Below are 12516 nucleotides of genomic sequence, written 5' to 3'. Positions count from 1 at the left end.
TCTAATGTTGGTGTTTTGCGTGTGGAAAGGACCGGCATTCTAGATTTTCAATGTGGATAGCAAAGCATTGTATAAGAAAAGAAAAGCAGGAACAGAGTATTAATATTTTCCAAAACCAGGGAGTTGAATACAGTCACCTCAAATCTAGATATAAAAATGTCTCATGAAAATGATTTGAGTGAACTATTAAAGGGGAAGTAATGCGCAAAATATATATTTTGAACATTTTGTATTTCCATTTGAGTCTCAACTGCTTCTAAAAACAGCACCATCACCCAACGAAAACCAACAAACATTTTTTTGGCAGTAAGTAAATCTTTTTTGGTATATGGAATAAGCCGCTTCGAAAACCTCCGGAATGCAATGTTGCAAACCAGCAGGCACTGACCGTTACCTAGCAACCCCAACGGAACTCTGCCCGTCGCCTAGCAACCCAGGTGGAGTTCCAGCACATTTGCTCTTCTGGTGTTACCACAATACAAAGGGCGCTGGAAAAGACGAGTGAATCTTTCAGGGTGTGCAACTTTCTAACATAATTCCAGAGGATTAATTATTTACTAACTATCGATTTATTTATGCTTGTTTTCATTGGCTGCCAGTGCGGGAGCAGTGTAAGGTCCTTTTCCCATATGAAGCCCAAAATGAAGACGAGTTGACGCTGAAAGACGGGGACATCATCAATATTATCACAAAGGTGAGGGCAGTTGGAGGTAAGCTTGGGCGATATGGACTTTTATTACAATATAAGTGTCACAACAATTGTGGCCCCGCAAACACAAATACTGCTCTTGAAAAACATTCCCAATTGCAATATGCTTCTTTAAGACACTACACTGCAAAAACAGAAAATCTTACAAGGTATTTTTGGTGTAGTTTCCATTGCAAATATCAAAGTAAACTTGAAATAAGACAAAAGTAACTTATATGTAACTTTTCAGCAATATAGGAGCTTGTTTTAAGTCAGTAATTCCTTAATATCGATGAACAAATACTAGTTCCACTGGCAGATTATTTCACTTATAACAAAACAGTTTTCACATGTAATAAGTGAAATTATTTGCCAGTTGAACGAGTCCTTTTATTATCAATATAAAAAAATACTGACTTAAAATAGCCTCCTAAGTCTTGCTACAAAGTTACTTGCAAGTTATTTTTATCTTATTAAGATATTTGCACTAGAAATTACGCCAAAAATACTTGGTAAAATTTTTCATTGCAGTGTAATTGAAAGTGTGATTTGCATCATTATACTGCACACAGTAACTGTATTCAATCATATTTTCAAATGTATTGGTATTTATTGATGCTGTCATTGAACAAACAGTGGAGAAAACAGTAAACGATGAGGATAGTTTTGGGGTTTTTCAAACATTGTTAATTGGACAATGATAAATCTAAATTCTTATCATGGAAAGAAGTTTCATGGTAAACGATATGATAAATATCCGCTCCTGGTTGTCAATAATTATAATAATAATAATAATATTTTCTTTTACAGGAATGTGCCGATGCAGGTTGGTGGATGGGGGAGATCGGTGGAAGGCAGGGTGTCTTCCCAGATAACTTCGTCAAACTGCTTGAAGTTGAGAAAGAGGTGATTGTGACATTTATTTAAAAACCAAAGCAGCAAAAGTGTTTATCTCTAAACTCACCCATTTAAATCTGTGTCTCCAGAGACCAAAGAAACCGCCGCCGCCCAGCGCTCCATCAGCCAAACACGCCACAGGTTAATATCTCCGCTTTGCTTTTATTTGTTTATTGTTTGGTTTGAGTCAAAAATGTAAACTTTAACCTGTAGAGAAAAAATCTGAAGCGAAGAAGGTTCCTCCTGAGCGGCCTGAGCATCTGCCTCAAAGAGACCCGGATCGAGGTAAAACCTGGTCCGCTTTGACCCACGCCGCCCCGCTTTCACTGCAGCTTCCTACTGCTCTTTCAAACTTCCTACTGACCTCTTTCAAATCAAGCTGAGACGAATTTACCCGATAAAACTTCCCTTCCAGCTTGTTTCCTTTGTCCTTGTGCAAAGTCACAGAGCTCTGATTGAGAAAACTAATCAGCATCTGTCTGCGCTCAACAGGAAACTGCAGGCTCTGTGGTTTGATGCTTTTCGAACTCTGGTACCGTCATTACTGCTGGTGCAAGACAGATGCTTCCACTTTTCACCATTATGTTGCTGCCATAAAGAATAATCCTGCAAAATTCTTAAATGCACCAACAATTTCTTAAATTACATTCACACTGCAAAAGACAGAAATCTTACCAAGTAGTTTTGGCGCAATTTCTTGTGCAAAAATCTTAGTAAAGTTGAAATAAAACAAAAATAACTCACAAGTAACTTTTCAGCAAGATATAAGAGCTTGTTTTAAGTTATAATTCCATAAATTTAATTAAATAATCTAGTAGTGAAACTAGTATGTTTTCACTCAATATCAAGAAATTATAACTTAAAATAAGTTCCTATAGCTTGCAGAAGAGTTACTTATGGATTATTTTTGTCTTATTTCAAGTTTATTAAGATATTTGCTCTAGAAATTGAAAAAAAAAATACTTGGTAAGAGTTTATGTTGCTGTAAATGAAATAATCTGAAATAATAATTTGTTTGTTTTTATGATTTGTAGTTTGGCAAAACTACAAATCCCACAAATCAAGTATTCAATAACTTCAGCTTTTCTTGCCACACTGTAAAACAAAACTTTTTTTTTTAAGCTGGTTAACTGTATGATTAGGAAAATAAAATTCAAATATTCTTGTTAGATTATTTGTTACTTGCTTCTTCATAGCAAAGTGTACATTTAACAAACACTTCCTTAAAAACGGAGGTTTCAACATTAACAGTTAGAAACTGTTATAAAGATTATTGTGTCACACTTCGAAGCTGGAAACCTCAGATTAAGCTGACTAATTTATATTTAACTTGCATAAGCTATTATTTAAGTAAAGTTATTAAAACAATTAAAGTTAATGTTCATGGATAACTTACAACAGCCTTCAAAAAGTCTTTAAACTGTTAACGAATTTAACGAAAACCTGGAAAAGATCTTGAAAAGAAAACAAAGCAGTCACTTTTATTTGATTCTCATCGTCAGGACAAATGAAAAAATTAAAAAATGAAAACCATAAGTTAATAAAGATAGAAATATAGATTAAAAAAAGTTGTATGGTTGCTATTTTTCTGAGAACCCACTTCACCTGATGCTATCGTGCTCAAATAGAAGCACTGAACAGAAAGAGGAAGCAGTCAAAGTCCAAAGATAAACCGTTAAAGATTGTCAGGGAACTATTAACCTTGTCTTTTAATAAATCTTCTAAAATTAAACAGAAAAGTCTGGTTTTAAACACACCAAGAATACAGTAGCTTTCCCTTCGCAGTGCAACTCCGAGTCAGTTTCTCACCAGTAGAAATGATGAAAATATATCTTTATAAAACTGAGTTAAATGTTTTTAAGAACGTTACGTCTTGCAGAATCAAAATTATGGAAGTGAACTCTTGGTTATTTGTGACATAACTTTTCACACAGTAATCACAGGAGGGATCCAAGCTGAGGAAAAGCGCACACATCTCCATATTGCGCCAAAGTTTAGCAGCTCTGGTTGCTAGGATACTGGAGAAAAATTAGATTTTTTTTTTTCTCAGGCGGCATCTGCAGCGCTAAATAAAGCTTTTCAAAAGTTAGAACTCCAGTGTTTTTCGTAAGCAGCCAGGAAGGAGGAAAGGAAATAAAATAAAGCAGCTGTTAATGGTGGATATAATCAAATTTTAACACATAAAAAAGAACAGAAGTGCTTCTTCTGACAGCACTTACTGAATTATCCTTATGAAGCAATGTGCCAGGTTGGATTATTGAACAGGATGTTCACTCTCAGCGCTGAGTACACCTCGTTCTGGACTGAAATCCCTTCCAAATGCATCGCCTCATGATCAGAAACTTGTGGCATTTCCTCCTCCACAGCTGAAACTGATGCAGAAACATCCTACAGGTACATTAAGCATAAGACATTTCACAGATTGTGTCAGATGTAGCACCAGTGGGAAGTACTGTGGTTGAATAACTGTAAAAGAGAATCATAACAGGAAAAAATGTATTTGAAGCACTATGGTTACATTCACTTTAACAAGGTGTGAAAATTAAATCAGTTTTTCTTCTTCTTGATGATCATGGAGCACAGCAATGAGAAGGTAATCAGATTAGCAATTTTTGTATTTAAATAGGATAGAGGATAAAAATTAGTATTTTGGGGCGTGCTGTGGTGGCGTAGGGGATAGCGCGACCCACATATGGAGGCCTTCAGTCCTTGATGCGGCCGTCGTGGGTTCGATTCCCGGACCTGGCGACATTTTCTGCATGTCTTCCCCCCTTTCCTGTCAGCCTACTGTCATATAAGGGACACTAGAGCCCACAAAAAGACCCCTGGTGGGGGAAAAATAAAAATTAGCGTTTTGGAAATTCTTATGGAATTTAGTCCATAAAATAATCTCACATATGCTGGAAATTATGACCCTTTCTTCAATCCCAGTTGAAATAATCTACTATATTGTTGTAAATTTGAAACTGTGGAGGGTCCCAATTTTCTGTAACCATGAATTCAAAATGTCTGCATATCCTTAAAAAGTCTTAAATTCTTGAGTCTAAAATTAAGATCTTAAAATATCTTAAATTCAGTTAAAAATAGTAAGTTGACCTTAAGTAGGTCTTAGAGTTTGTGGTGGCAGGACTATTTAATCTCAGATTCCACCTAGCCTTTTTTTCTTGTGGAACTTTTCTGTCTGGAATATGTTTCTTCATTTTTTTTTCTGTGACTCAAGGCGGTTAAGGCTACCGCTAACTAGCTGCTAATATATTCTTGCTAGCTACCAAAAGTATATTAGCAGCTATTTTAGCAGGAACAATTTAATCTGGTTACTGCAGTGGAAACGGAAGGGGGACAAAAACTATCCAGCTAAAAGAAAGCTAGTTATTTACAACAAAAGCATAATAACTATCTGGGTAGGTAGCTTTTCTGTGTCTTTCCTGGTTTATAATGATGCAAATTTTTTATGTGTGAAAAAAAAAGAGACACTACAGAGGTTTTATCTGTTTATATCTGCTGTAATACACATTCAATTTCATTCAAAATGGTCTTAAAATGTCTTAAAAAGTGTTTAATTTGAGTTGGCACAATCTGCAAAAACTTATATGAGAAATCTGATGAAAGATCCACGTCTGGGATCGGATCACTAAGCTGTATTAGAACGGATCTCTTGGTTTGTGTTTGGACTGATAACATCTCAGAACATCTGCTGCCCACCTTGTTCCCTTTTCTTAATCCTCACAGCGAGAACACAAACTGCAAGTATATTTGGTTTAGTTTCTACTGCAAATATTTTTCTACACTTGATATGACAAAACTAACCTACAAATAACGTTTCAGCAAGATGTAAGAACTTGTTTTAAGTCAACAATTACTTAAAACTTATGAAAAAGTTGTTGCTCCATTCTCAGATTATTTCACTTATAACAAGAGATTTCTCCCATGTTTTAAGTAAAATAATCTGCCATGAATATTAAGGAATTACTTAAAACAAGCTCCTATATCTGGCTGAAAAGTTACTTCTAAGTTAGTTTTGTCTTATTTCAAGTGTATTAACATGTTTGCACTAGAAATTTGACTGAAAATACTTTTTGTGTTTTTCTGCAGTGTGCTGTTTTCTGTTGCTGTTTTGCCTTTTACTCCTGCAGCTTTTGGCATCTTTTTTACCTTTTCATTTGTGTTTTTATTCACCTTCAAAGGTCAACTTAAGCTCATAGTTCCAGTATTTACATTCTCTTCGCTTGATGGCGATTGCTTATCTTTAGCCTCTATAATTTCTCGTGTGTTTAGGTGAAGAGATGAAGATTGGAGAAATTGTTAAGCCCTCCCTCCCAGCTCACCTTCCCAAGAAACCCCTCCCCCCAAAGTCAAGCGCTTCCTCTTCCTCCCATCCCCCACGGCGTCCAGAGAGGCCGCCTACATTAGCGTCAGTACACACACACAGAACCAACAGAACCAGAAATGACCCCTGACCTTTTTGCGCCTAATGCTGTTGTTTGGTTTACCTGCTCAGGTGTGAAAGCCCCAAGTCTGAGGGCGGGGCTTCAACACCAGATTCTGCCCCTGACAGGTCACAGGCCACCGGTGAGTCTGACTGGCTGGACCATGGACGACTCACTCCGTCTCTCTCACCTCTGCCTGAACTGAATTTTACCAAAATTTTGTCTTTTAATGCAGAAAACGGGACATTTGACCAAGGGTTTGCAGAATAATGCAAAAATATACACAACTCAAATTAATTACGATCACCTTTTGCAACAATATCTTAATAGAGTTACCAAATATAATTTTATTAAGTATACAAACACATATGATGTATAAATTAGAAATAATTCAGGGTTTCCCCCAGAAAACTTGCTAATCCCATGGTTGGGTGCTGGGCAGCCATTCATCCAGCAGACCGTCGTGTTTTTGACAGAAAATTTGAAAATATAACTTGATAGTTATGCATTATTGGAAGACTGGAAGATTAATACCTAAACACCAACTGTAAAGTACAATTATAAATTAAAGGTAATAATAAATAATTTAAAAAAAAACTAAAATAAACAAACAATTCTAAGCCAGGATTACAGTGCACTGTGGGAAGCCCTGTAATTTATACATCAAATAATAATAAAAAATATTAATTTGATGATGTTATGAGTGACATAAGTGGCATTAAAAAGCTACAGTTTGTAACTCTAAAAATATATGTAGCTACACTGCAGCTAACATAGCCTGTGATGAATGCTAATGCTAGTTAGCATGCCGACTGATGATGGTGTAAAAACGGTTTTCCTGTAAGTGTAAGTCGTTTCTCAGCCATTAGCACATTTAGCATCGTGTACACGAGGATGATTGACAGCGCTAAGATCCTCCTCCCTGCTCTGATTGGTTAATTTCTTCAGACGTCCGTAGCAGCTCAGGAGGGCGATGGAGAAAATATTTTCACAAATTATCTCACAACAAACTCACAATTTGATGGCCTTTTTGGACAAATATGTAAAATAGATATTTAAAAAAAAAAAATAATTTACATACTGCAGCTTTAACAAGAAAACGCATCGTGAAAAACTCAGTTAGCTAAATCTCAACTTACAGTGGTTACCACACAATTTATAGATATGAGAAGCGAGATGGAGTAAATAAAGTAAATTCTTGTTTATGTCTAAATACAATTTTATTATATAAAACTGGAATTTATTGACTAAGACAATATCTTGTTCTTACTGTATGTATGTCACTGCGTACATTTGCCTATATATGTATATATGTTTTTTTGTTTTTCACTCCTTTTTTACCTACTAAGGGCTACAGTATGCATCATTTTCTTCCATTATATGACTTGAAATAAATCGATAATTAACTAGCTAATGAACTTAGTTGACCCCTGACCCCGAATGTGTGTTTCTGTGTTCAGATCTGGACCTAGATGCGGTCGTCTCCTCGACAGAGAAGCTGAGCCACCCGACGGCGTCGCGGCCGAGAGTCACAGACCGCCGGCCTCGCTCCCAGATCATCACACCTGTGAGTGTTCAGGAAAGCCCCAGTGGTAAAACCACAGCCTGAGGTTTCTGTTAGACAACCTGCACAGGTTGTCTAACAGAAAGCACGTCTCCAAAACTACAACACACTACATCTATTTCCAGTTACCGCTGTCACTACATTTATTTACAATAAATAAGAATTCAGCTTCAGTTTAGACCAGTGGTGGTAGGGTAACAAAAAAAAATTTGACTCATGAGTAGCATGACAGAAAATAGAAAAATAAATGAATAGATAAATTACATTTCAAAGATAAAGTCATGATAGTACAAATGTAAACTGGTTTGACAATAAATTCAAAATAATATCAGAATAAAATCATAATAATATGAGAATAAAATCATAATATTACAAGTATAAACTGGTATGCTGAAGTCAAATTAATATTAGAATAAAGGTGAAATAAGAGAATAAAGTCTAAATAATATGATTAAAGTCATAATACCTGTAATATGGTAAAATGTCTTGTTATAAGTGAAATAATCTCAGTGAAACTAGTACTTTGATTGTTAAGAAATAATTTATTTTAAACAAAGTCCTCTAGGCTGCTGAAAAGGAACCTGCAAGTTAGTTTTGTCGTATTTCAGGCGTCATGATATTCTAAGTAGACTGGATTAAAAGGTTTTGGTAAGATTCTGTGTTTTCGTTGGATTATTGATTGTTTCTGTAGATTTTCAGCTGCTGTTATTTTCTTTGGCAGTCGTCTCTGTCCAGCACAGAGCTGGAGTTTCCCACGGTGGAGGACAGGAAGGACAGAAGGAAAGACGACCAGGAGTCCCTCCCCATCAAGAAAGTAGTCCCAGTCATCCCAGTAAGACCACTGCACCTCCTCTTTGTTTGTTTTTTGTTCTTCACTTGGCCAGCAGATGGCGCCAAACCATACATTTTCCTTTCAAAACTTTATATTTTTCTCCAGTTCTATTCTCTACGGAGGCCCTGAAGTGCAAATATCAACAAACTACTAAACACAACTACAAATTGAAAAGCATATTAAAAAAAATGTTTGTTGTGCTACATTATAACACAACTAATGTTGTGTTTTCTCCATTTGTAGTTGTGCTCTGTAAAAACACAAAATATTACCAAGCGTTTCTGGTCTGCTTTCTAGTGTAGATATCTTACTATTCCTGAAATAAGACAAAATTAACTTCCAAGTAACTTCTCAGTAAGATATAGGAGCTTGATTTCATTCATATTAATTACTTACTATTAATACAAAATAACTAGTTCCACTGGCAGATTATTTCACTTGTAACAAGACATTTTCCCTTGTTATAAGTGAAATAATCTGCTACTAAAACTAGTTATTTTTCATCAATGTTAAGAAATTATTGACCTGATCAATAATTATTGATAAGGTCACATTATTGACCTTATCTTTCCGAAAAGTTACTTGGAAGTTAGTTTTGTGTAATTTCAGGTTTACTAAGATATTTACACTAGAAACTAGACCAGAATTACTTGGTAAGATTTTGTGTTTTTGCAGTGTGCTTAGTTAATGTTGTGTTTTCTTTATTGTTAGTAGTGCTTTATTAATGTTGTGGTATTTTCTAAATTTGTAGCGTTGCTTAGTTAATGTTGTGTTTTCTTAATTTAATGTTAGTGATGGGTTTTTTAGTTAGTTAACACCATTATGTTTTCTTAATTTCTAGTTTTGCTTTGTTAATATTTTTGTGTTTTTGAATATGTGTTTAGCGATTTGTTGAAGTGGTTTCTACTTCAGGGCCACGTAGTTCTCTTCTGTCAAGGGATGCTAAAATATTTAAATCATCTTTTTTTTCCCACAGGTACATGACGTTAAAGCCCCGCTGCCCAAACCCGCCATCCTGCCCCCGCCTAACTCCGGCCATCGCTCCATTTCCCCATCCTCCTCCTCGGGTCTGACCCCATCCCCGGAGCTCCGGCAGTCGCCGCTCACGCCGACGCCGCCGACGCTGGAGGAACTCAGGAACCAACTGAGAGACTTGAGAGCCTCCATAGAGATGCTGAAGCACCAGCACAGGTGAGGCTGCCTGTTGGGCCTCTGTTTGTTTGTTTTTCTGTCATGGAAGTGAAGAAAATCAAACTGTTACTCTGATGCATTTCAGGCAGGAAATGAAGCAGCTAGCCAACGCTTTGGATGAGGAGAAGAAGATACGTGTCAGTTTACAGGTGAGACAGTAAATCAGGATTTTTAACTTGACCTAATGCGTATTCAGAGTGTTCATACTTTTTGAACTTTTTCACATTTCAAAGTATCAACACAAAGTTTAGCATAATTATGAAGAGAATTAATTAAGCACAGATTTAAATGTTTTTTAGAAATAAAGATTTGAAAAGTGAGGCCTGTGTTTAGGTTTGGACATTGACTGGACCTTTCTAACATGAAAAAATTATTTTCTAATGGGTATTACTTTTCTTATGAATTCAGAGGAAGTTTTGCTTTTTCCGACATTTCAATGAAGTGCACATTAGAAGGAAATTTTTGCTTTCGTTCTACTTCACAATTATGTACCGTTTTTAGTTTTATTGAGGGAATAAGTTAAAGAGGTGTGAAACCTTTTCCAAGAATAGCATCAGTGTCAAACCTTTACATTTTGCAAACAATGTGCAATACTAACTAGCATCCTGGCTTCTTTTCACAGGTGGAAGTAGAGCACATAAAGAAGAGCCTGTCCAAATGAGGACTGAAGAATTGATTTCTCATTGCACCTGAGGCCACATTTAAAAACAAAAAGAAAAAAAAGGAAAAAGATTAACTTTCTCACTGTTGGTTTTGACACTTCCGCCAAAACTAAGTTTGTGCCAAACGATCGCCACCATCACCGACGGTTCAGCACCACGGATTCAGCCACATTTCCTCCCCTCTGAGCCGCCTTATCCTGCGTTTACTTCTTTCTTTTTTACCTTCTGTTAAAGAGGCTTCTCTGTTTGGTTTACTGCTATCTTCGCTGTGCCACCGGTACAAGGACGCCCCTGGAGCCGCAGCTGCCTGGTACTGTTTTAAGTTTCCCAGAGTGAAGGAAACTTCAGCCTCTGTAGCCTGGTCTGACCAGAAGACCTCTGTGCAGTTCTGCGTCCACTTTGCGGCCTTCACCTCTTGTCTGCGTGTACGCGTGTACCTGGGTGTGTGTGTGTGTGTTTGTATGTTTGTTTTCATGCGATGTGAGGACCTGATGTATTGCGGTTCAAAGTGGGGACATTTTTAGAACCTATATTTCCAATTAATCAAAATAAAATTCCGAGCAGTTAAACTAGTTTAAACTGTAAGATTCTCTTTTTTTGTGCCATAAGTAAGTTTGTTTACTTTTTATTGTTTAAATCTACACAAAAGAGGGACCAATGACAGCACAATGTCCTTTTCTAAGCATTGAAAATCTATTTACATTAACAGATTACAGATTTAATATTTTAGATTTTTTTATTAGCCTATAAAGTAGGTTATGATTTATAACAATTCAAAACACACACCAAAGCACAGTAATTTCCTATAAAAGTTACTAAGTAAAGAAGACATCAGTTCGTATAATACTTTAGTTTACTTTTTGCCTTATTGGGATATTTTGTGAATTTTTGCTTTACATTTAATCACCCTTTACACAGTCTGGTTGATTGTTAGAATATTCATCCTGGACATTCACTATGCTAAGATGACTTTTTTCTTCTGCATCAGGTTAGCAGTCCGACTGCAATACTGCCTGAAATTTAGAAGTTATGAAAAGACAGCAGACCAAGCAGCCTTGTCTTGAAACAAAAAGGCAGTTATATGTTGTCTCTTCTTCTAATCCAGGGTCAAAAGTATACAAATAGGTCAAAAGATTTACATAGAATCCCGTTTTTCTTTTTTCTTCTTTTTTGGCAGAATTGGTAGTTATTTGAAGTTGTTGAACCAGCATAGTCCATATATTTTGACTACATTTTTTTAGGGTGTGTGTCCATTCCCATGTGTTGGTGGTTCTTGACCACTTGGACCAACCCACTGCATCCAGGTTTCAGATATCTAGCTGTAGATTTTAGATGAAATTAAAAGGAGACCTTTTATGCAAAATTCACATTTTGTGCATCTTTGCTTTTTCATTTGGGTCTCAATTGTTTCTAAATATAGCAAAACTTCTTAAGAATACTACCTAGACACTTTTTGGCGACAAGTTAATGTGTTTTGGTGTCTGGAAAATGAGCTGTTTGAAAACCTCCTGAAAAGTCACAATGCACCATTACGTAGCAACCGTAACCAAACACAGCCTGTCACTTGGTAACCTAATTGGAGCTCCAGCGTGTTTGGCCAGCTGTTTTTACCGCTGTGTGTACTGTACAATGGCTGCTGGAAAAGACAAAGACTTACCATCTAGAACAGGGATGGGCAATCCTGGTCCTCGAGGGCCGGTGTCCTGCAACTCTTAGATGTCTCCCTGGTCCAAAACACCTGAATCCAACAGCTGAATCACCTCCCAAGTGCAGTCAGGTTCTCCAGAGTCCTGATAATGACCTCATTATTTGACTCAGGTGTGTTGAAGTAGAGAAACATCTAAAAGTTGCAGGAGACCGGCCCTCGAGGACCAGGATTGCCCACCCCTGATCTAGGAACTACTTGCAGTTTGTGCAGAAGGCTCTACTTCTGCTTTTCAATAATGTACAGTTGTATAATTGCACATCTGCTTTCAGCCATTTTTATGTGAGGTTGGTAGTTGGTCAGATGGTTGAAACTTTGACAGCTTTGGGTGTTGTTCTAAATACACATTAAAACTGATTTCAGAAATGGTCAAATCAAGCTAACTTAAAATTTCTGAAGCCTTAATCTTGTTAAAATAAATGGTTTATGCTGGAAGCCAAACATTAAAACTGAACTGAGGATATTTTTGCATGTATCCAACATTCGAGGGGGTCAACTAGTAAGTTACTGTTCAAACAGGAGTGGATCAAAACAAAAATCACCAATAAAA

At 36.6% G+C, this 12516-nt stretch overlaps 1 protein-coding gene across 4 annotated transcripts in view; it reads left to right on the top strand.

Moving 5' to 3' along the window:
- Positions 1–10313, top strand: part of sh3kbp1 (SH3-domain kinase binding protein 1) — a 65354-nt gene extending 55041 nt beyond the window's left edge. For 2 of the 4 annotated variants that reach the window (XM_044104042.1, XM_044104044.1), the window contains exons 9-19: positions 600–694; positions 1499–1594; positions 1675–1726; positions 1799–1870; positions 5861–5996; positions 6084–6154; positions 7473–7579; positions 8298–8408; positions 9385–9599; positions 9685–9748; positions 10222–10313. In XM_044104042.1, coding sequence (XP_043959977.1) covers positions 600–694; positions 1499–1594; positions 1675–1726; positions 1799–1870; positions 5861–5996; positions 6084–6154; positions 7473–7579; positions 8298–8408; positions 9385–9599; positions 9685–9748; positions 10222–10260 — 1058 coding nt within the window. In that variant the 3' untranslated portion in view covers positions 10261–10313. The remainder of the gene's footprint in view (positions 1–599; positions 695–1498; positions 1595–1674; positions 1727–1798; positions 1871–5860; positions 5997–6083; positions 6155–7472; positions 7580–8297; positions 8409–9384; positions 9600–9684; positions 9749–10221) is intronic. The other 2 variants (XM_044104045.1, XM_044104046.1) reach the window with 1 other exon arrangement.
- The last annotated feature ends 2203 nt before the right edge of the window (positions 10314–12516 follow it).

The sequence above is a fragment of the Gambusia affinis genome, linkage group LG21 (assembly GCF_019740435.1).
Source record: "Gambusia affinis linkage group LG21, SWU_Gaff_1.0, whole genome shotgun sequence".
Classification (NCBI taxonomy): Eukaryota; Metazoa; Chordata; class Actinopteri; order Cyprinodontiformes; family Poeciliidae; genus Gambusia; species Gambusia affinis.
Note: the sequence above shows the minus strand (reverse complement) of the source record. Positions and strands in the feature narration are given on the sequence as shown.